General features: G+C 45.1%; 1 protein-coding gene across 2 annotated transcripts in view; it reads right to left on the bottom strand.

Moving 5' to 3' along the window:
* Window positions 1-21,940, bottom strand: part of IPO13 (importin 13) — a 119,243-nt gene that overhangs the window by 75,544 nt on the left and 21,759 nt on the right. For both annotated transcript variants that reach the window (XM_060231672.1, XM_060231673.1), the window contains exon 2: window positions 5,722-6,458. In XM_060231672.1, the coding sequence (XP_060087655.1) occupies window positions 5,722-6,458 (737 nt within the window). The remainder of the gene's footprint in view (window positions 1-5,721; window positions 6,459-21,940) is intronic.

Here is a 21,940-nt window from a genome sequence, read left to right as displayed (position 1 = left end):
CAACTCCGGGGTCCCCCACTTCTGGAAGACCAGGTCCAGAAATTCCCAGTCCATTTCCCAGTCGTGGGATAGGGCTCCCCCGCGGCTGAGGAAATCCGCCTGCACGTTCTTTATGCCGGGCAGATGTGCAGCTTGCAGGAAGACCCCCAGCGACCTGCACAGCTCCCAGATCCTGATGGCCAGCTGGCAGAGGCTGCGGGATACCGTCCCCCCTTGTCTGTTGATGTATGCCACCGCCGTGGTATTGTCGGTCATCACTGCTACCGACTGTCCCAACAGGAGGGGTTGAAAAGAGAAGATGGCATGGAAGACGGCCAGTAGTTCCAGCAGGTTGATATGTTGCTGACTGTGGTGAGACGGCCACCTGTCTCCGACACATACTCCTCCCATGTGGGCTCCCCACCCCCACAGGGATGCGTCCGTCGTAATCGTTAGAGCGGGCGCTGGCTTGTGGAAGGGCGCCCCTTCCACTAGGCGCTGCCTCTGTCCCCACCACTTCAGGGAGTCCAGAACATCCTGAGGTACCGTTAGGAGACGGGAAAGCGGCTCCCGGTTGCACTTGAAGCTTCGCAGGAACCAGAGCTGCAGTGTCCGCATCATCAGTCTTGCAAAGGGGAGCACCGCCGTGGTGGCTGCCATGAGTCCTAGAAGCCTCTGGACCTTCCTTGCGGAGACCACTGGATTCCGCTGAAAGGCCGCTACCATCTGTACAATGGCGTCTGCGCGATCGGGAGGGAGAAACGCCCTGCATTCTTGCGTATCCAGTATAGCCCCTATGAATTGCACCCGTTGTGCAGGCTGGAGACGGGACTTCTTTTGATTGATCTGGAGGCCCAGCTCTTCCACCAGGGCTAGGGTGATCTCTATGTGCCGCAGCAACGACTCCCTGGTCTCCGCCACCAGGAGCCAGTCATCGATGTATGGGAAAAGTGTTATCCCCTGCAGCCGCAGGTGTGTGGCTATCACCACCATAGCCTTGGTGAACACTCGCGGGGCCGTGCATAGCCCGAACGGCAGAGCCCTGTATTGGAAGTGTTCTTCCCCGACTGTGAAACGAAGGAATTGCCGGTGGAAGGGGTTCAGGGCCCGCAAGTCCATGATGGGCCTGAGGCCCCCATCCCGTTTCGGGACTGCAAAGTATCGGGAGTAGAAGCCACGTCGCAGCTGGTGCGCAGGGACCCTTTCGATCGCATGCTTGCAGAGGAGGGAGCGTACCTCCTCCTGGAGGGTCTGCGAAGGAGGGGTGTAAACGAAGGTCGGGGTGGGTGGAGGGTCGGAGAACTCTATCCCGTAGCCCTGTTGAATAATTAACAATACCCAGCGGTCCGACGTAATGCGGGCCCAGGCAGGGAAAAAACGTGCCAGTCGGATGAGGTCCGAGTCCACAGGGCCACCCAGGGGTGGAAGGCAGTCAAAGGCCCTGTTTCTGTTTGGATCCCTTCTGCCTGGATGTCTGAGCAGAAGGAGGAGAATATTTGGGCTTTTGTTGGTACTGGGGCCGAGTAAACGCCGACTGTTTGGAACGCCACTGTCTTTCGGGTGATTTCGAGTAGGGCTTCTTGTGCCACATCTTTGGCCACTGCCGTTTGGCTGGAGTACGAGGGCTTGACACTCCCAAGTTCCTTGATGTCTTTATGCTTTTATCCAGCTCTTGGAGTACTGAGTCCGTGTTAGAGCTGAACAACCCTGAGCTATCAAAAGGCAGGTCTTCCACGTATGCCTGCGTGTCGTGTTGCAGTGCCGTGGACCGGAGCCAGGAGTGTCTGCGGAGGGAAATGGCTGTCATCAATGCCTTGGCGCACGTGTCTCCTGAATGTTTCGCCGAATTAAGCTGCTGCCTTGCCAGAGTCATGCCCTCCTTTTGCAGCTTCCTCAGTGCGGTCTTTGCCTGTTCAGGGAGAGAACCGAGTATGGTGGAGACTTGGTCCCATAGGGCGTACTGATATCTGCCCATACAGGCCGCATAGTTCGCAATTTTGACTCCCAGAGAGCCTGTGGAGTACAGCCTTCTCCCCATTGCATCCAACTTCCTCCCCTCCTTATCGGGGGGCGTGGAGTAAGTCTTTTTTGCCTTCGAGGAGGAAGACACTACTACAGAATTCGGTTTGGGGTGAATGTACAGGAACTCCGCCGATGACTCCTGGATCCTGTACATATGGTCCAGCCTGCGAGAGGACACAGGCGTGGATGCCGGCTTGTCCCATGAGGACTTGGCAGTCTGTAACATAACGTTGGAGAGAGGAAGCGCTACAGCAGTGGATGTGTCCTGCTGGACTATATCAAACACCGTGTCAGTAACGACGGGTTGTGGTTGGACCGTCGGTAGCCGTAGGACTTGAGGTCCTCAGACGGTGAGATAGGCTGTTCCTCCGAGGTCTTCCCCGGTGGCGATGGTTCGTCCGGCAACGATGGTCCTCCGTCGGGCGACGAACCGCCCCGCGACCTGGGGGACTCGCCCGAGGAGTCGGATAGATCCGACGGCTGCACCGGCTTCGGGGACACTGGAGCTGTCGGGGTCGACTTGGGCTTCACCGACGGGGTGACCTGCTGTTGTTCCTTCTTGCGCGGCTCTGGAGGCTTCGACGCCGACGCTGACGGGGCTTCTTGCACTGTGCGGAAGGAAGTGCGAGACCGATAGGATGTTTGGGAGGCTTGGTCCCAGTCAACTTGGCGTGGTGGCAGCCATGGATAGGGTGGTTGGGCTGGATAGGCCCTGTACAAGTACTGCCACTGTCTTTGGTCCCACGGGACCTGGGCTGGAGCTCCGCGTGGCGATCTGTCTTCGTCCTTGCGGTGAGGAGATTGGGACCTGCTTGCTGAACGGTCTCAATGCCGATCACTTGGCCGAACCGACGGGCTAGATCGGGGAGTGCTTCGGCCGAGAGGGCTGCGATCGGTACTGATTCGTTGGCCCGACTCAATCTCCGAGTCTGAGATCACTAGTTGGGTCGACCTCGACTCCAATGGGGTGCCCGATTGGCGTATCGGGGACGCAAAGAGCTTGAGAGGAGGGACGATCGGAGCCGTAGGGTCCGCAGGAGACACCGGTGCTGAGAGCGGCGCCGATTTGTGTCTCTGCTTCTTGTCCTTCTTCGCCTTCGCCGCAGGTGCCCCTTTGTCCTCTTTGCGCCTCTTAACCGGCATCGAGGATTCCGAAGTAGCCGCCGAGCCCGATCTCTTTCTAGGGCGATCGGCATCGGAAGGGGCCCGGTCGGTATCGACTGACTTCGGCACCGACTGGCCGGACTGACCAGACGGCTGTTCGGCCTGCTCCATCGGCTGACGACGTGGAGAAAGAGCCTGCTCAATCAACGCCGCCGCAAGTCGAGCCGCCCTGTTTTTCCTGGTTTGCCGCGAAAACTTGGCGCAATGAACACAGGAGTCAGGACGGTGCCGCTCGCCCAGGCACAGCAAACACAGTTCGTGCCCGTCAGGAGGGGCAATTTTACTCCCGCACGAGGAGCAGCGGCGGAAAAATCCCCACCGTCTTTCCATACGAGGAAAGCTAGCGGCGGGAAAAACGAAAGTAGGGAGAGGGGGCCCCGAAGGGCGGGAAAAACTACCCCGCTCTCCCGCAGCTATAACTAACTATCTACAACTATACTATAACTATAACTATAACTACAACTATCTAACTAACAACCATAGAGGAAAAAATATCCAAAGATAAAGTTCACCGACCGTGGCAGAGAAGATCGACTGATCAGTGCGGCGGTCAGAAGAGAACTGGCGGGATGTCCGCTCCTGTCCCGGTGAGCATGCGCGGTGGGGGCTGCCGGGCATGCGCACTGGGACGTCAGCGCGGAAATCCGCAGCTTTTGAAGTTTACCGATCAAGGTCGGCGCTGGCGCCTACTGCCATCAGTGTGATGCACAGAGACCACGAAGAAGATCTGTAATTACTATGTATGGTTTTATTGTATTTTATATTCGTATGCTGTGAGCCGCCCTGAGCCTGCCCTGGCGGGGAGGGCGGGATACAAATAAAAAGTATTATTATTATTATTACTTTGCAGAGGCATCACTAAGCTATCTACCCTGCATTTGTGTCTACCACTTTGGTGAAGCAGAATTGAGTAAATACAGTGTTTCAAAAGAGACTTGGGTTGCATAGTCCTACAGTCCAGTAAGTAAGACATAGCAGGTCTAGAATGAATATTTCTGGCTTTTGGTTTTCAAATTTCCCACCAGGTAGAGTTTAGAGAAATGATGCTGTGAACATACTTTGAGATTTAACATATTCTCTTTCTGATCTATTTGAAACATTGTGGTTATAATGTGCCCAAATGAAAAATGTGGTTATCAAGCTATGGCATGTGTCTCCATGGCACAAATATGGCAGTTTTTGTCTCCTAAAACAATACCAGAAAAGACTCCAAAATGCCCAAACCCAGGCACAGGCAAGATTACTGAGCGTTAAGCCAATACCCCTCTCACAGCTTCTTAAAACCTTCAGTAAGTGAGCTTCTACAATTGACCTAAGGAATCCGTTGGAGATCAATGTCTAGTTTTAGTAAGAATACCTTCCAACCCACATCTGTCCTATTGTGACATGCAGCAGGAACTCAATGCTGCTCTGTTCTTCAACATCACAGATAAACTGTAGTTTCCTCTGACATCCTTTTAGATATTCAAAAACCTAGTATCATGTTCACTGTTACATTCTTCTCCTCAGGTTGAACAAATTATACACCCCAAATCCATAGTATTGGTTGTCATGTATAGTTCTGCCACTTAAGAAATCAGTTTCCTCAGTGACACACCCTGCTGATTAATCTCGTGTTCCAGACACTGAATATTTCATCTGTACTGCATATAAGTGGAGTTGGGGGTGGAGAGAAGGGAAGTGAACAAACTATCACAGGCTCTTTCCGCTAACAGAACCTTCCTGGTTTGGCCATGTTTACTCCCCAAAGCTAGTCTCTCCCTACTAGTCTCCAACTTGACCTTATTTTGAAATGGCGAGACCCAGAACTCACATGCTCAGATCTCACATTGTGCCAAAGAGGTTACCAAACTCATGCCCAGCAGCAAACCTCTGTGGAAGTTTTTTGAGGCCTCCATCTGTGTTCTATGCTCTCCAGTACTGAAGAATGCAAGGAGGTAGTTAAGTGAGCCAACGAAGAGAGGACTGAGAGCCTCTATGAAGAGCTGAACAGAAGATTCTAATGGTATAGGTTTCTCTCACCACACTAGAAACTGTGAAGGAATTTACTAGAAGACATGACATCTTTCCATAATAATTATAGCGCAACCGGCAACTGCTCTTATAGATTAGCCATGTCAACAGAACTCAAGTACTCAAAACTCTTCCACATCTCTCTCAATGGTTTGAGCTGATTTAAAAATTAATCAACTGGGGTGCTTTCAGGCTAGTTTCTGTACTAAGTAGTTCTGTTCTAAATGCGTTAACATGTTTCGGAAAAACAGGTCTGGACAAGGAGTGCTTGCAAAGGATCATTCTGTCCAATCAGTTCTCCACTCTCATCCATGCATGCCTCTCACTCTCCCATTTACATCAAGAGAAGTTGCAACCTCCTGCGCCCACATTCTCCATTGAAGGAAAATGTATGAACATGATACTGCCCCCCCCCCTACACTCTGGCCTAGAAACACAGAATGGCTATTGAGGGCTGATAGAAATTATGCTAACCCATGTGTATCCTTGGCAGCTGCATATGGAACAAATCTTGTATACCCACAATGTGAGATTAACCTTTACCTCTGAGCATCAGGCTGGGAAATGGCATTGACAATGGCTTCCACTGCTGTGTCAAATAGTTCTGGATCATGCAGAGAGGTGAAGGCTGCCTGGATTAAGTTCTCACACTCCATCAGGGGTATCTCCAGCTGCACCCAGCTGGAGAAGCACTTCAGCACCTTCTGTTTAATGAAGCTGGGAGAGTCTTGTTGCTGCAGCAGCTGCTCTAGTAGCGGAAAGACAGAACTGCACTCCTGTGCCAAGACACCACGCACCTGCCCCTTGCGGTACTGAGGCAGACGGCTGGTTTGGAATTCCTCTGGCAGGACAGTCAGCAGTTCTAGGAGAGCCAAGCAGCGAGCTCGTCCATCTATGTTAGAGTCCTCTGACTGAAACATTCGCACCATGTCAGCAACAGCACACGGCCATGCCTCTGGCATCATGTTGAGCGCCAATGAAGCCAGTGCTACACACAGTCGAGTCAGTACAATCTTGGGGCCACTAGCAAAACGGGTTATGTGACTGAAGAGCTGTGACTTGAGGGTTTCATATTGGTCAGCTGGGATATCATTCCAGTAGCGTGAGATCTTTATATGGAGGGCACTTGCCCCAAAGTACTGAATCTCAGGCACTTTGTCCATGTCAAGTAACAGCCAGCTGAAGTGCCAGGCTTGGGGTGAAACTTGAGCTTGCATGAGCCATTTCTGAGCCAAGTTCTTGTTTTCAATGTTGGGGTCATAGTACAACTGGTGAAGCGCCTGTAAAGGAGGAAAAAAACAACACAACAGTTCAGCATTTTCTATATTCCCCCATGCCCCCAATACCATAAGACCAGATTCTAAATCAGCAGTACCCCCTAGCCCCTGAAATATTAACCTTTCACTGTACGGATAACTTAGACCCAGTTAGACCCACTGTACGGATAACTTAGACCAAGTTTTTGAGCAGGAACCCACAGGAACACAGTTCTGGCTGGCTTGGTATCAGGGGGTGTGGCCTAATATACAAATGAGTTCCTGCTGGGCTTTTTCTACAAAACAAAGCTCTGCTTAGAGAAGATTGTCTACAAAGATTTCTACCTAGTGCCTTTGCCACAGATATATCTTGGAAGATCAGAGATCCATTTTACAACATAACCTCATTAGGCTAGAAGAAAAGAGTTCTAGCAATGAGGACAAAAGTACATATGACAGCATTGGACACTACAATATGAAGGCAACTGGGGGAGGGGAGTCACAGACTTATATCAGGACTCAAATTCACACAACAGGAAATACTCAGAACTGGGGTGCTCAAAAATTGCCTAGTATGGAAAACCAGGTTCTGAAATGAAAATAGTTAACTACAGATTCACACTATAAATTAGAAAAGAGAAGCTCTCTACTTTACAAATATAATGAAAGATTTGGAAGGGACAATTTCTTCCCTTGCATATACTCTCTCCCCCCAGCTGTTTTTTTCCTCCAGGTCTGGGTCTGAGATAGGAAATAAATCTCACAGGAAGAAAACCAGATTATGAGGGAAGGTGGTTTCAGGAAGAGATGCACAGGAGGAATATTCAGCATTAAGGATGGGCATGAACATAATTACAAACCAAAATTCATCACAAACTAGGCCCGGTTCATGGTTTTCGAGCCTCAGTTCATGCCCATCCCTATATGAACCACCCTGGACTGTTAATGTGGTTCATGGTGAGAGGGGGAGGGGGAGCAAGAGGGATAGCTGAAATGGCTTGCATTTCATCTATCCCCCCTCCCCACAACTTCCAAGTGTTCTCTTTAAATACGTTTTGCAGTGCTTGGCCTCAAATTTCACATGGTGATCTCTTGTAAAAGTGATTTAAAGGGAATGTTTCACAATCAACAGAATTGGGGGGGGGTGTCTTTAAATGGATTTTGGAAGATTCTCTCCCCCGCCCCTTCTGTTCTACTACCCTTGGGGGAGCTGCTGCCAATTCACAAATTTCACAAACTGGTTCGCAAAGTGGGGGACCTCATTTTTCCAGTTCATGCCCATCCCTATTCAGCATCCCCTTCCCACTCACCACTTCTCTGCATTCAACTGAATTCCATCCTACACTTTACAAACCACATTGCAATACCCTGTTTTTCTGATATAAAATGTCTCTCCAAATGCCCCTTGTTTCGCTGTTTTAAATGTGGGGATTGTTGCCTCACAGTGATATTTTGAGACGTGGGATATAAGTATATTAAATAAGCAGCAATCTCACATGACTTTTTAGTGGATATATTCTACCACAACCACTTGTAAATATAAAGGGAAAGATTCAGCAGTGAAACCCTGTAAAGCTAGCCTAGTTGGGTTTGTTCATTCTTTATGGTTAAAGGACTACTGAATTTATGTGGGTTTTCTCTCCACAAAAGGTGAGATTTATATGCAATTTTTTAAAAAAAATTAACATCAGCAGTGCTGATAACTGCACAGTAAAGCTTGTTATGCAAAATATTTTAAAACTGATAGCAGATTGTAAATATTTTAATTCAAAAATCTGCAGGAGAAAGATATGAGCAAAGGAAAAGTTAATGCTATGAAACAGTACAGGACTAGATGTGGTTTTTCAGCTGTGACTATCAAAAGGATCCACCAGGTTGATAACTAGAGAGTGTGCAGCTGTGGCCTGACTTGGCAGCAGGCGTCATGCAAGTACAACAATGGTGTGTGAACAGTGATGTGTATCTTGAGTTGTAGCATAGTCTACCTTCCCTCCTTGTGCATATCCATAGCAGATCACGCCTCTGCCTATACAAATGCTACTTCTTTTCTGGGCATATCTACTACTGAGTATCACAGCAAGCTACTGCCTACACAGAAATGGTAAAACAATAATAGCCTAAATTGTTTAGTGCTAATATCATAGGTGATCATGACTCCAAGAAGCTGCCCAAAAGTTGAAAGGGTGAGGTGACACAGAGAAGCAGAGTTTAAGGAAAAAGTAAAACTTTTTCACAATAGAGTCCATGCTCCCACCATGATCTGTATTTGGATTGATGCTATTTATGTTGTTCACCTGGAATCTGAATAGGGTTGCTAATCTCAGGTAGGACCTGGAGATCTCCTGAAATTTCAAAGATCTCCAGATGACAAAGATATGTTCACCTGGAAAAAAATGGCTGCTCTGGAATGTGTACTCAATGGGATTATACCTAATGAGGTCCCTTCCCTTCCCTCCCCAACCCGCCCCCCCCCCCCAGGCTCCTCTCCCCAAATCTCCAGGAATTTCCCAACTGAGAGCTGGCAACCCTAAGTTTGTAGTAAACAAAGTGGAATTCAAAACTGCATACAACACCAAATTTTTCAGGATACTGAAATTCCAGAGACATTAAGTTCTAGAAGGAATACTCCAAACTGAGTAAATAAGCTACAAAATGACAGATGAGATTCTGTATAAGTAAATGAAAATTTAAGAACAGAGAAACAAAATCCTACTTCACTGATGTGATCTAAATTAATTGCCACTGCCCGAGAAAGATTAAGGCCACAATTCCATATGCCCTTCTTGAGAGTAAGTTCTATTGGACTTGATGGGATTTACTTCTGAGCAAACAATATCGCATAGCTGAAAAAGTATAGCTTTCTCCTTGGTTCTACAACTAAGCTGCTGCCTTTCTTCAGGCTGTGCCCTTGCATCATTCTTTCTTCTCCATGGGTAGGGTGTCCAGGATTGTGAGTGGGCTAAGTGAAATCTGTGTCATTTGGGGTTCATGATATCTTGCACACTTGCTAGATGTAGTCATTGGAGGGTCATCTTGCAAAGGTGAAAGAAATATGGAGAAGAAAGTGTTGTAATAATGAGATTATCTGAAATCAGGGATGAACATCAAAATGGCCAAGTTTTCACCAAATTGTTCAGGTGGATTGTGAAAAGCTCCAAGAGGTTTTCTTCAGATAATGGGAGTGAGAAACAACATAGTAAATGGGTTAGTATAAAGTGAAGGATGGGACATTCGGACAACACCCCCCCCCCCCAACAAAATTAATGCACTGATAGGACCTGTACTGGTAGTGAGTGACCAGGAAAGAGATCTTAGGTTCGTGGTGGATTGGTCAATAAATATGACAACTCAGTATGCAATACTGGAACTTACTCTGTGCTAGTGATTAGCAGGGAAGAGACTGAAATAAAAACCAATGTTGTAACATTCTTCTGTAGATCTATGAAAATAAAAAATCTAAAAAAATGAAATGGGGTGTTAACCCCCCAAAATAATAGAAATAGTATATGTAGTTTTAAGAAATGAATACCCATAGTGCCCACTGTTAGGCAAGTGCAAAGTACTGCCAGCTTTCAAGCCTTGGTTGTTGTCAGTAAAAGGCAGGGGGATAGGGCAGGGCCCTTTTGGCATTTGAGGGAGGATTTATCAACCACTGCCTGCCAACAATCATTGGGCAACTTGCTACTATGTGATTTTCATGACTCATCCAAGTCCAGTTCCTTGGTACTGTTGAACAGCAGCCACTCTATGACAGACAATGTGGTGTAGCAGTTAGTGTTTCATAACAAATCTGGGAGACCCAGGTTCAAATCACTATGCTGCAGTGGAAAAATCATTGCGTGATTTTGGGCAAGTTTGACTTTTGCAGCCTAATTTACTTCACAGGGTTGTTTGGAGGATAAAATGAAGGCAAGGAGAATACTGTATTCTGCTTTGTGTCTCCAATGAGGAGAAAAGCAAGGTATAAATGAAATACTAAATATAGTTGAAAATGAAGACAAATAAAAGGTACAAGGGTGGATGGGTGGGTGAATAAAAGAGAAAAGGTGCACCAAGCACATATATCTGAGTATGAAGCACAAAATGGCGAGAATATGGAGACTGCCAGGATGAGGGAAATAGGAATAGTATGAGAAAGGAGATAACAGGGGAAAATAAGATGCCCTGTGTAAGTCCTTGTGGGTTTCCCACCGCACTACAGGCCCATAGTTTTTCTGAGTAGAGGCTTCCAGGGGGAGGGAAGGAGAGAAAGGGTAAGTGAGGTAGATAAAGGTAGGTTAGTTGGTGGGTGGGACGGAGAGAAGGGAGCAGGAAAAAGGGAGAATCCACAGGTTTTTGGAGAAGAGAAAGAGAAAATATAGTGGTATGGGAAAATGAGCTGTACCCTGCAAATTTATGCACATCCCTGGCACATCACTGCCACATGGTATAGCAATTGCTCTTAGCTGGTTGTTAAGAGTGACATAGAGAGTAGATCACTAATAATGAACTGTAATGGATAAATGGAACCCCCATATTCACAGGAAGTATATTTCTAAATACCTGTTGCTGAGGGATCAACAACATGGGATTCCCTACTCATAGGCCTTCCAGAGGTATCTGACTGGCAGTTTGGGAGGCAAAATGCTAGACAGACAAGCAGAGCTCTTATGTTCATAAGCAATACAGTTGTCCATAACAAGTAAAAGCAAACTAAGCTCTTGCCCAGCTAACTCAGATGTTCTTGCTGCAGTGCCCCTGCAAGCATGTGTCTGATAAATAGCTGAGTTTGGACCTTTATGCTGTCAATGCTCAATCCTACACAGTGTTTCCTAAGCAAACAAACACTTGTGTTCTTATGTCCCTAAGAAGAGGAAGTTCTTGCATTGGAGCATTTTACTATTAGTACTAACTGCCGTTCAATTCCCAAACTAGGTTTATGGGTTCAATGCAAAAGGAGCTGGCAATCACAGCCTTCATCCCTGTGACTGAGGGGAAGGGCAACGAGGGGAAGGGAAAGTAAGCCTGGCATATGCTGCTATTCTTGGGCTAATACCAGAGATGGCAAAACATGTAATGTTATATCTTGTAAACAGCACAGTATACAGGGCATATCTTGTACACTTACATGGTGAAGTCTCTCCAGCACATGAACACCACTTGGATAGAGCTACTCTGAAGAGCACCAGACTGCAGGAATATACTAATATTTCAGCAGCTCAGGCAACGCATCTAGAGCCCTGAACAGAAAGCCAAAGAGGATACATTTCTTCCCCCAGAACTCTTAAGAAGAAAGCACTAGAACCCAGATTATAAAAAAAACCCCACATAAATGCAAATTTAGAGTCTCAGGTTCTGATGATTATGAAAACATACCAGAAGCAGCTGCAATATGCCCAGTGTCCCTGGAGCAATTCTGCCTCCTGGTTAACCTCCTCTGAGCTTTTGTACAGCAAGAAAATAGCAGTTTGTCTCCTTGACAGCATTAGGTAAATAAATGCAAGAGGTATCCTCAAACTGCCAGAGACAGAGGAACAGGTAAGAGAAAGACATTCCAACAAAGATCTACAAATAAAACTGGCAAGGATACATGAGGCCACTCTGGAACAATCCTATCCCCTCTTCCCCCTCCCCGACCACCCCTCTTGTGCTCCTACAAAGAATATCTCCCTGGTCCAATTGTTGAATTGTGACCATTCAGGAGCCATCACATCTTGTCATACTGAATACGTAGTAATGATGAAGCTATTATTATCATCTTGAATATGTAGTAACGATGAAACTAAATGTTGTAGTCAAAACAGATAAGTTATGAAGTCTGAAACTTAAACACAGAATATACTTGTACCCCCAACAGAAATAAGAACTATTGCATTTTACAGATAATACCTTAAAATTATAATGAAAGGGAAGTAAGGGAAAATATTTTCTGACTTACACATTTTGTACTATGTGAGGTTTTCAACAAACACAATTATATTGTATAACCCCCTTTTTTTTCTTTCTCTTTTCCTTACTGTATCCCCACTCTTCCAAAAGTAAATAATATGCATATTTTAAAAAGCCATCATGTTTTGATCAAACGAAGTGAAGTGAACATCAAGTTAGGAGACTGACAACACACTGCTCACGTTCCAGGCATGGCTTCATAAAATAACCCCTGACTTAGCCCAAGCAGCTCCACTGTGACAAATCAGACTTTGCTACTGCTCTGCACTGACTACCAGTCTTCTTGGAAGTGAAAAGATTATGCTGGATTGTCTTGCTTTCAACACTGCCCAGCCAGTATCTTGATCCTTTTAGCAGCACAGCCAATTGCCATCAGGCAACAGGAACCATGGCAACAAAGCATCATCTGCTCATTCAGACACAGTCCTAACCTCTTCCTCCTATGCTGGCTCTGCAGCATTGAGCCCAGTTGGCTGCTATCACAGCTGTAGCCTTTTCATAATTGAAGTCTTCTTCCTGGATCAAAAGCACAACTCACATCTTCCTTCTATCCACTGAAGCCAAAATGATCCCATATTATATTATATAGCTCTGTGCCAGTCAATCTTTCAGGCACACTTGCCAGCAGCTGATGCCAATCTCAAACATATTTCACCATTGCTGGCACTACCCCCAGTGAATATGCTGTACTCCTATTACTTCACCGGCAGTAAAATACATCACAAAGGAGGAATGGGAGCCTTTGGTACCAATTTATCATCCAACGAAAGAGCTAAGGGAGAAGTTAACTTCCGGTGTTTTTACACTATTGAATTAAGCATGTGCAAGTGGGGAGTATGATATAGTATTGTGTAATTTTATTTGGAAACCATATAGGGAAATATTTTGTTTGTGTGGTATATAAATGCTAAAGTTAAAAAAAATTCAGATGGCACACAAACAAGCAGAGCAGAGTTAGCAATATAGTAGCACCAAGTCCTTAAAAATCAAAATTGAACCCTTGTGGTTCACTTCCAACACTTCTAACCCTGCTTCTTGATAATTCAAGTTCAAACTGCACAAAGATTTTCCTTTTAGCTGTACTCTACAACAGGGGTGTCAAATCTCTGGCCCATATGAACATATGAAGCTGCCTTATACTGAATCAGACCCTTTGGCCCATCAAAGTCAGTATTGTCTTCTCAGACTGGCAGCGGCTCTCCAGGGTCTCAAGCTGAGGTTTTTCACACCTATTTGCCTGGACCCTTTTTTTTTTTGGAGATGCCAGGGATTGAACCTGGGACCTTCTGCTTCCCAAGCAGATGCTCTACCACTGAGCCACCGTCCCTCCCTGATCCATCCAGGGCTTTAATCAGGCCAATGAGGCTATTTTCTCCCCCCCCCCCCCCTTCCTGTCCTCACCCTCTGAAACTCCAAGGCTCCTAAAGTTCCCTGTTCTTTCTGCCTTGTCTTTTGCCAGCTGGAGCAGGAAGCAAAGCTGCAAGCGAAACATAGATGGGATTTTCCATTAAAGGTCTCTGTGCCCAGACAGGACATGGTCTCTGTCCCCATGTCTGTACGCAGACATGGAAAATCTATTCCATGTTTTCCTTGCAACTTTGTCTATGCTGCAATGTGTTTCCATGAAGTGGAGATCAGTTTCACTTTCAGCATTCCTATAGCCAGCTGAAGCTCATGCTTCCTGGAGTTATGAAGACCTTCTGCAAATAAAGGGTTAATGCTTTCAGCCACCTTGTCTCTGCTTAATGGAGCTGACCTAGTAAGTACTCTAACCTGGGAACCCACAGCCAAAGGGGGATATTATACTGGAGAGCTACTGCCAATCTGAGTAGAACTGAGGGAGAGGGGGAGCTTGCATTGCCATTTCATTGTTTTCCCAGGCTCAGAGCATTTTATATTTTTAGTTTCTGCTGTGATTCTTGTACTTTTTCTTGATGTTTTATTTTAAAAACTGCATTACCAAATCCCACTATTCCCTCAGCTTTCCATTTTAAACAAAATATTGCAAGACTTTTGAGCATGTTTGTACTTTAAGTTAAAAAACATATTTAATTGTGTTTGTCTGTGTCCTTTATAAAGTTTATATCTCCGCAACCTCACATTACATTTTATGACACATTTGGCCTGACTCGACAAAGTCCCATTTGTGTCAGATTCAGCTGTCCAAACAAATGAGTTCAACACTGATAACTGAAACCTCTGCTCTACAATGTATTGTCATTCATGTATATCGGGGTCCCCAATCTTTTTGAGCCTGCTGGCACATTTGGAATTCTGGCACAGCATTGCAGGGTGCAACAACAACATGGCTGCCGTGAATAGCTGCCTCAGAAGGCAGAGCAAGTCACAAAATGATTGTCACAGCTTAATTTCAGTAGCATAGTGCAGATCCTTATGCTGTGGTGGCAGGTGCTGCCAAAGCAACATTTTAAAAATCTGCACAGCCAACTGAATCTCCATTAGCTAATCAGAAGCCCTGCTGGGCAAAACCCTACCTGGCCCCACCCACTTCCTAAAAACACTTGGGGAACTACATTGGGGACCTCCAATCTATATACTAGTAGCTGTTGACTAAATCTGAAGATACTTAAATCCAGTGACTACAGCTGTGAATTGGCAAGACAGATCTTTTACAAACCTGAAAAATGCCCCAGGTTTGCAGAAAAAAATGTGAAATCTAAAAAAATATACTGCTAGGGTTAAAAAAAGCCCCAAAATGATAAAAGAAGCACCTGAAGCTTTAACACAAGCAGAAGCCTTCAATGTTTTTGCCAGGCAACCACAGCATTCTAGGCTCAGTTATAGTCAGTAAAAGGCAGGGGGAGGGGGCAGGGCCCTTTCCAGGGCTGTTATGGCCTTTGAAGAGAAGAAGAAGAAGATGATATTGGATTTATATCCCGCCCTCCACTCCGAAGAGTCTCAGAGCGGCTCACAATCTCCTTTACCTTCCTCCCCCACAACAGACACCCTGTGAGGTGGGTGGGGCTGGAGAGGGCTCTCACAGCAGCTGCCCTTTCAAGGACAACCTCTGCCAGAGCTATGGCTGACCCAAGACCATTCCCGCAGCTGCAAGTGGAGGAGTGGGGAATCAAACCCGGTTCTCCCAGATAAGAGTCCGCACACTTAACCACTACACCAAACTGGATCTCCGCACACTTAACCACTACACCAAAGAGGACACATCAGGCCAGGCCACAACCACCAGGCTACCTGCTACTAACTGATTTACATGACTTACCTAGGCCTGGCTGGTTACTCTTCCCAGATTCCATCCTCCACCTCCAAATCTCCAGGAATTTCCCAATCCGGAGCTGGCTACCCTAGCTTAGGAGAATGATGTAAGGTGCCTTGGCCCCCACTGGGGAGAAAGGTGGGGTATAAATTAAGAAAACAAAAATAGCTGAAGACAGAAGATAAAAGGTAGGTTAGTGAATGGCTGAGAAAGAGAGAATGAGGCAGGGAAAGGAGAGAGGATAGAGTCGCCAGGAGAAGGGAAAGGGGAAATAATGTGGGCAAGGGGAACTGGGGAAAGTGATGTGCTCCCTACAAGTTCTTGAGAGCTCCTTACCATGGAAGTGGGCCTGGCCCAGCAGCTGTCACCGCGCAACTGGGCCACAGTTTTCCTATGTAGAGGCTCTGGGGGGGGGGGGGGGGAGGCTGAAAACAGGGACAGATGAATGTAGGTTGTTTACTGGGTGGGAAAGACAGAAGGAATCAGGAAAAGGAGAGAGGCTATAGGGGCTTTCAGGGAAAGGAAGGAAGAAATAGTGGGGGAGAGGGAAAATAAAATTCACCCCATAAGTCCTTCCAGGTTTCCATTTGTTGTTAGATAAAGGCTAGTATGATCATGAAGAAAATATTTTTGTTCACCATTACATAGGAGGCTACTACAAGAATCTTAAAAGATAGGGCCAGTTCTTCCCTTGGTACAACAGACTAGCATAGTCTGAAACAATAACCATGAGACAAGCCACTTTCATAATACTGCTTCTTTTGTGAGCAAATTCACGCACACTTTAAAGACAAAAGCCCTATTGTCCACAAACAATGATATCTTGCAATGCAGGAATAGAAATCTTACTTCTAAACATCATAGAGCCAAGGGGAGGTAGTATACATGAGACTTGCTGCATACCAATCAGCAGAATGCTAACCTTATGGAGTCACAACATGTACAAGCAAGAATTTAGCTTTTTTGCAGATGCTCCAACAGCTTATGACAGAAATGAAAACCAACCCTGCATTTTCTGAGTAATTTTTTCTACTTTTGATAGGCCTATCTATTGACCAAAGCACAGCCATTTTAGAATCTTTTGCACTTCTCTATTTTTCTAAGAAGCACAACCCTACCTGTCTATCTCTCTCTTGCATATCTTCTTGCACTGGCTAGAGATAACCAGAAGGCCACTAACAGTTACTTCTTTGTTACAAGAGAACAAGGACCCCCTGAGAACATAAGTTTCCACATTCCAAACAAGACCCAAAGGAGGGTCCACTCTGTCTTTTCACATAAGAGACACTCAGACTATGTAGAAAACATGAAGCTTTGCAAGTTCATGGTAATATGTTATGGAACTATGGGCTGTTGGTGTTATGTACAGTACTCAAGTAAAGACTGAATTAGGTGTTCCTGCCTGGCTCGTTAGAGCCATATGAACCGAGCTTGGGGACTCAGGAACAATGAGCAGCAGGATGCAAATTCCTGCTGCCCTGCTCCAATCAGAGACTCCTAGCTGGTTTGAATGACCCAATAATGTGCTGGCGCAGGAACCCAGAGTTGTATATAGTTGACCCCGTGGGCCCCATTCCTCAGTCTTTGTAGTGCAGCACCTACCATGCTGTATCTAATAAAGAGCTGTTTATCACTACCACCTCGCCTCCTCAGTGCATAGAACCCACTATATTATAGTTAGTATGAACATCATATAAGCAGAGACTCAAATTCAGCACATAATCAACCTCTCTCCATCTGGAGGAGATCCTTCTGGCCAGACCATCTGAACCATTGCACCATGTTGCTATCAGTTATACCTTGTCTTTGTGTATCTGGGAATCTGCGGTTTGCTCTCTTGTCTCTGGGAAGCTAAGAGTCTGTTGCTGAATGAATTGTGCTTTAACTGAGAATCTGTTTCTGTGAATTGCTAAGCAGGCAGGAGGACAGTAGAACACTCTCTCAATTGTGCTGATCCTGCCCTAGATAGCCCAGGCAAGCCCAATCTCATCAGATCTTGGAAGTTAAGCAGGGTTGGTTGACTCTGGCAAGTACTTGGATGGGAGATTTCCTAGAAATACCAGTAGTCGGGGGGGCAGGCTTTATTCAACCATTCTCTGAATATCCTGCAGGCCCCCAGTAGAGGTCAGTTACCAAAAGTTGCCATGACTTCCAGGTGCAGACACACACACAAATGTCAGATGTGTCAAATGTTTGGCCTGCAGGCCTAATCCAACCTCCAGAGGGCTTCTATGTGGCCTGCCATGGTCTGCTTCCTTCTCCCTCTCTTCTGCTTCTGTCGTCACCATTTTTTATTTTCTCCATGGGATTGAGGCAGCCAAACAAAGCAGCCTCTGCTTGCTCTTTCCCTCTTCCCAAGGGAGGGGGAGAGAGTCTCAGTCAATGGAGGAGCTTGGCTCTGTAGTTCTGCTGTGTGATTGAGATATCCTAGCGCAACTAGAACTCTCCAAATCAAAACTCAAGCTGTGCCAGGTCCTCTCAATCACATAACAGCTACAGAGCCAAGTTCCTCCACTGGCTGAGGCACCTCCCTCCCTGTCCCTTGGAGAAGAGAAAGAGCTGCTTTCTTTGGCTGCCTTAAAGCACCTTTAAGACCAACACAGTTTTATTCAAGGTAAGTAAGAGCTTTTTGCCTTGCTTCTTTCTCTCTCATTAAGCTGGGCTTTCCTGGGTGCAAATGGGTTCCCTCCTTCTTTTTACTGTTTAGATGAGGAATAACAAGAAGCCAGTAAAGTGCAGATTGGGGATTTTGAATTTAGCCTTCCCAGATAGTAAGCTGATACTGACCACTATACGTTGCTGTCGCTCTATTCTTGCACTGCCTCATAGGGAGTTATTTTTCTGAGGAAGACTATAGCTACTAGATAAACACATAGCCCTCCATCTGTGTCATTGTGGCTTCACATTTTCTTGACCAGCACACTAAACAATTTATGTACAAAAGCTCACAATGCCCCCCACGGCACCAAGCACTGACCATGGGATTTCTATAATGAATGGTAATAAATAAGAAGTATGTTTGCAACTTACAGATATACACCTGAATAGCATACTTATTGCTACAGCACATACATTGTCTCCAGATTTTGATGCAATAATTCAGAGCAAGTGATGTCAGTTATCAAAGACTGTTACATAAACAAAATATTGCAAAATGTGCTAATATTTGAAGCAGGTCTTATATTAATTTTTTAAAAACCTATAATAGTGTTTGTGCCCTTTATAAAGTTTACATCTCTGTTACCTGACAGGGGACCTTCCTTTCCTTTTTCTTACCTGACATTACATTTTATGACACACATGGCCCGGCCCAACAAGGTCTCATTTATGCCAAATCCTGCCCTCATAACAAATGAATTCAACACCCCTAATCTAAACTAGCATCCTGCTTCACACAGTAGCCAACCAGCTGTCACAGAGGGCCATCAAACAGGGCACAGAGACTAAAGCCTTCCCTGCTATTGCTTCTAGCACAGATATTTGGAGATAGTAAACCTCTGAATACAGAGATTCCCGTTAGTCACTATTTTGTTGTTGTTCAATCACACAGTCGAGTCCGACTCTTTGCGACCCCATGGACAAAGTCTTCCACCATCCTCCGAAGTCTGCTCAAATTCATGTTTGTTAAATCAGTAACACTGTCTAGCCCTCTCATTTTTTGCCGTCCCCTTCTCCTTTTGCCTTTTGTCTTTCCCAGCATCAGGATCTTCTCCAGTGAGTGCTCCTTTCTCATTTGGTGGCCAAAGTATTTGAGCTTCAGCTTCAGCATCTGACCTTTCAGGGAACAGTCAGGGTTGATTTCCCTTAGGACTGATTTGATCTTCTTGCAGTCCAAGGGACTCTCAAGGTTCTTCTCCAGCACAACAGCTTGAAAGCATCTATTCTGCACTCAGCCTTCCTTATGGTCCAGCTCACAGCCATACATTACTACTGGGAATACCATCGCTTTGACTATTCGAACTTTTGTTGGCAGGGTGATGTCTCTACATTTTATTATACTGCCTAGGTTTGCCACAGCTGTCCTCCCAAGGAGCAAACATCTTTTAATTTCATGGCTACAGTCACCATCTGCAGTGATCTTGGATCCCAGAAATGTGAAGTTTGTCACTGCTTCCATGTCTTCCCCTTCTATTCGCCAGGTGTGATGGGGCCGGATGCCATGATCTTAGTTTGTTGATGTTGAGTTTCAAGCCTACTTTTGCGCTCTCCTCTTTCACCCTCAACAAGAAGTTCTTTAGGTCCTCTTCATTTTCTGCCATCAGAGTGGTGTCATCTAAACATCTAAAATCTAAACACTGATGGAGTTGGTAGTATCCACCATCTTTAATACATCAATATATCTGATCTAATAGCACCTACCATTGTTTTATTTAATTGTTTTATATATTTTAATTATGATGTACTTGTATTTTTATCTTTTGTCTAATATCAGTCTTGTGACCTCTGAATGTGAACCGCCCTGAGCCTGCTTTGACGGGGAGGGCAGGATACAAGTCGAATGAATGAATGAATAAATAAATCTGCATATCTGAGGTTGTTGATGTTTTTCCTGGCAATCTGAATTCTGGTTTGTGCTTCATGGTTCGTAGCAATTAAATTGACCTATCCTCCATGAGTCTATCTAATCCCATTTAAAGACATCTGTACTCATAGCCATTATGGCCACTGGCATCAAATTACATAATTCAATTACTTGTAAAATAATTATGGAGTAAATAATAATTCCTTTTGTCTATCCTATTTCCTTCATTTCCCCCCTCATCTACGACCTCTCTCTTTCCCTGTAATCTTATCAACCCTCTCCTCTTTATCTATCTCACTCAATGAGCTAATCAACTGGTGATCTCATTGACTACTACAACTTCCTCATCTTTACCTTCTGTTATAACACCTCAGCCCTTATACTCTGCTGCCAAAATAATTAATCTGTACCATTATTCACATTAGCGCTCCTCCTTAAAACCCTACACTGGCATCTTTTCACTTCCCAGATCCATCACAAACTTCTCTTCTCCAAAATCATCCATGGCTTTGTCCCACCCTGTGTCCTGATACATCTATACCTGTGACCTTTATTCTTCCAGCTCTAGAATTCTTAGATGCCCAAAAATCTCCTGTAACCTCAAACAACTCCATCCATTCTCCTTTGCTGCCCCTTACATCTGAACTACCCACAAAATACCAAAAAATACCTCTTACTTTCTCACTTTCTTCAAATCTCAAAATCCTTTGGGCACAATCCCTTTGTCCCCCTTCCTACTTAAACAAATCAAGTACCTAACATGAATTAATGTATTTTTCTGCTGTTTATCACCGCACCCTCTACCTCCCTTCCCTCTCATTGCTGTTTCCCTGGTCTCAAACTTCAGATTGTAATCTTCTCAGGCTAGTGTCCTGTATCAAGTGACATGCTCACTAATGGTACAGCAACAACAATCTACCTCTATGGAGGCAGAAGCATGGACAAAGCTGTATGTTGACAGTGAAAAGGCATTTTGTCCAACCACTTAAGACTTTCAACCACAAGACAATAAGTGTCATGTAGCAAAGCAGGAGGAACTATCTCCATGAAGGCCATTATTAATTCAATTAAAATTTCTAATGTATGCCAGATGAGCCTTTGGCTAAGCAAGGTACCTAGATCGTTTCTTCTCTCTATGCTGATGTAACTTGGATATGAGGTATTTATTTTATATATTATTTTATTTTATTACATTCAATTTATATCCCGCCCTCTCCACAAGCAGACTCAGGGCGGCTCACATTATACAATACAATCAGTCCAATAAAACATATAAAACCATAATTTACGTATTTCAGTTTTAAAATTTCAGTATTACTTATTTCAGTATTTAGTGATGCAAGCTTGAAACATTGGGAGAAATTATTTGCATTTTCTCACCTGAGAACCTTGAAGGAAGAGACAGCCAAAAGGTTGTTTCTGGAAGTAAGCCCTATTCTGCAGGCTTCAGTACCTGCTCAGGATTTTGCTGTTAGATATTATAAATACAAGAGACTAGGCGTCTAAATATGTATGAATTGCATAAATTACCTTCTCAAATTCCACCAGTTGGATTTCTGAAATTACAGTTTATCTAGCACAAGGTGGGAACCATTAGCTTATAGCTATACATTGAGGTCAACAGACTACTTTCTTTAGCAGTTTAACTACTTGGTACAACAGATTACAAAGTAGCTTTTCAGAAATAAAAAGTTCTAGGGCTATATCAGGGAAGAAATAGGGGTTTGACCCCTGTTCCATGCCCAGAAGATGACTAAAAGGCTGAGTTACTCAAGACAGAATGGCCAAAGTTGACTCACCAGACTAAGATGTATTCATCTCCTT

Source organism: Heteronotia binoei, chromosome 2, assembly GCF_032191835.1.
Source record: "Heteronotia binoei isolate CCM8104 ecotype False Entrance Well chromosome 2, APGP_CSIRO_Hbin_v1, whole genome shotgun sequence".
Classification (NCBI taxonomy): Eukaryota; Metazoa; Chordata; class Lepidosauria; order Squamata; family Gekkonidae; genus Heteronotia; species Heteronotia binoei.
This window is presented reverse-complemented; position numbering and strand designations above follow the sequence as displayed.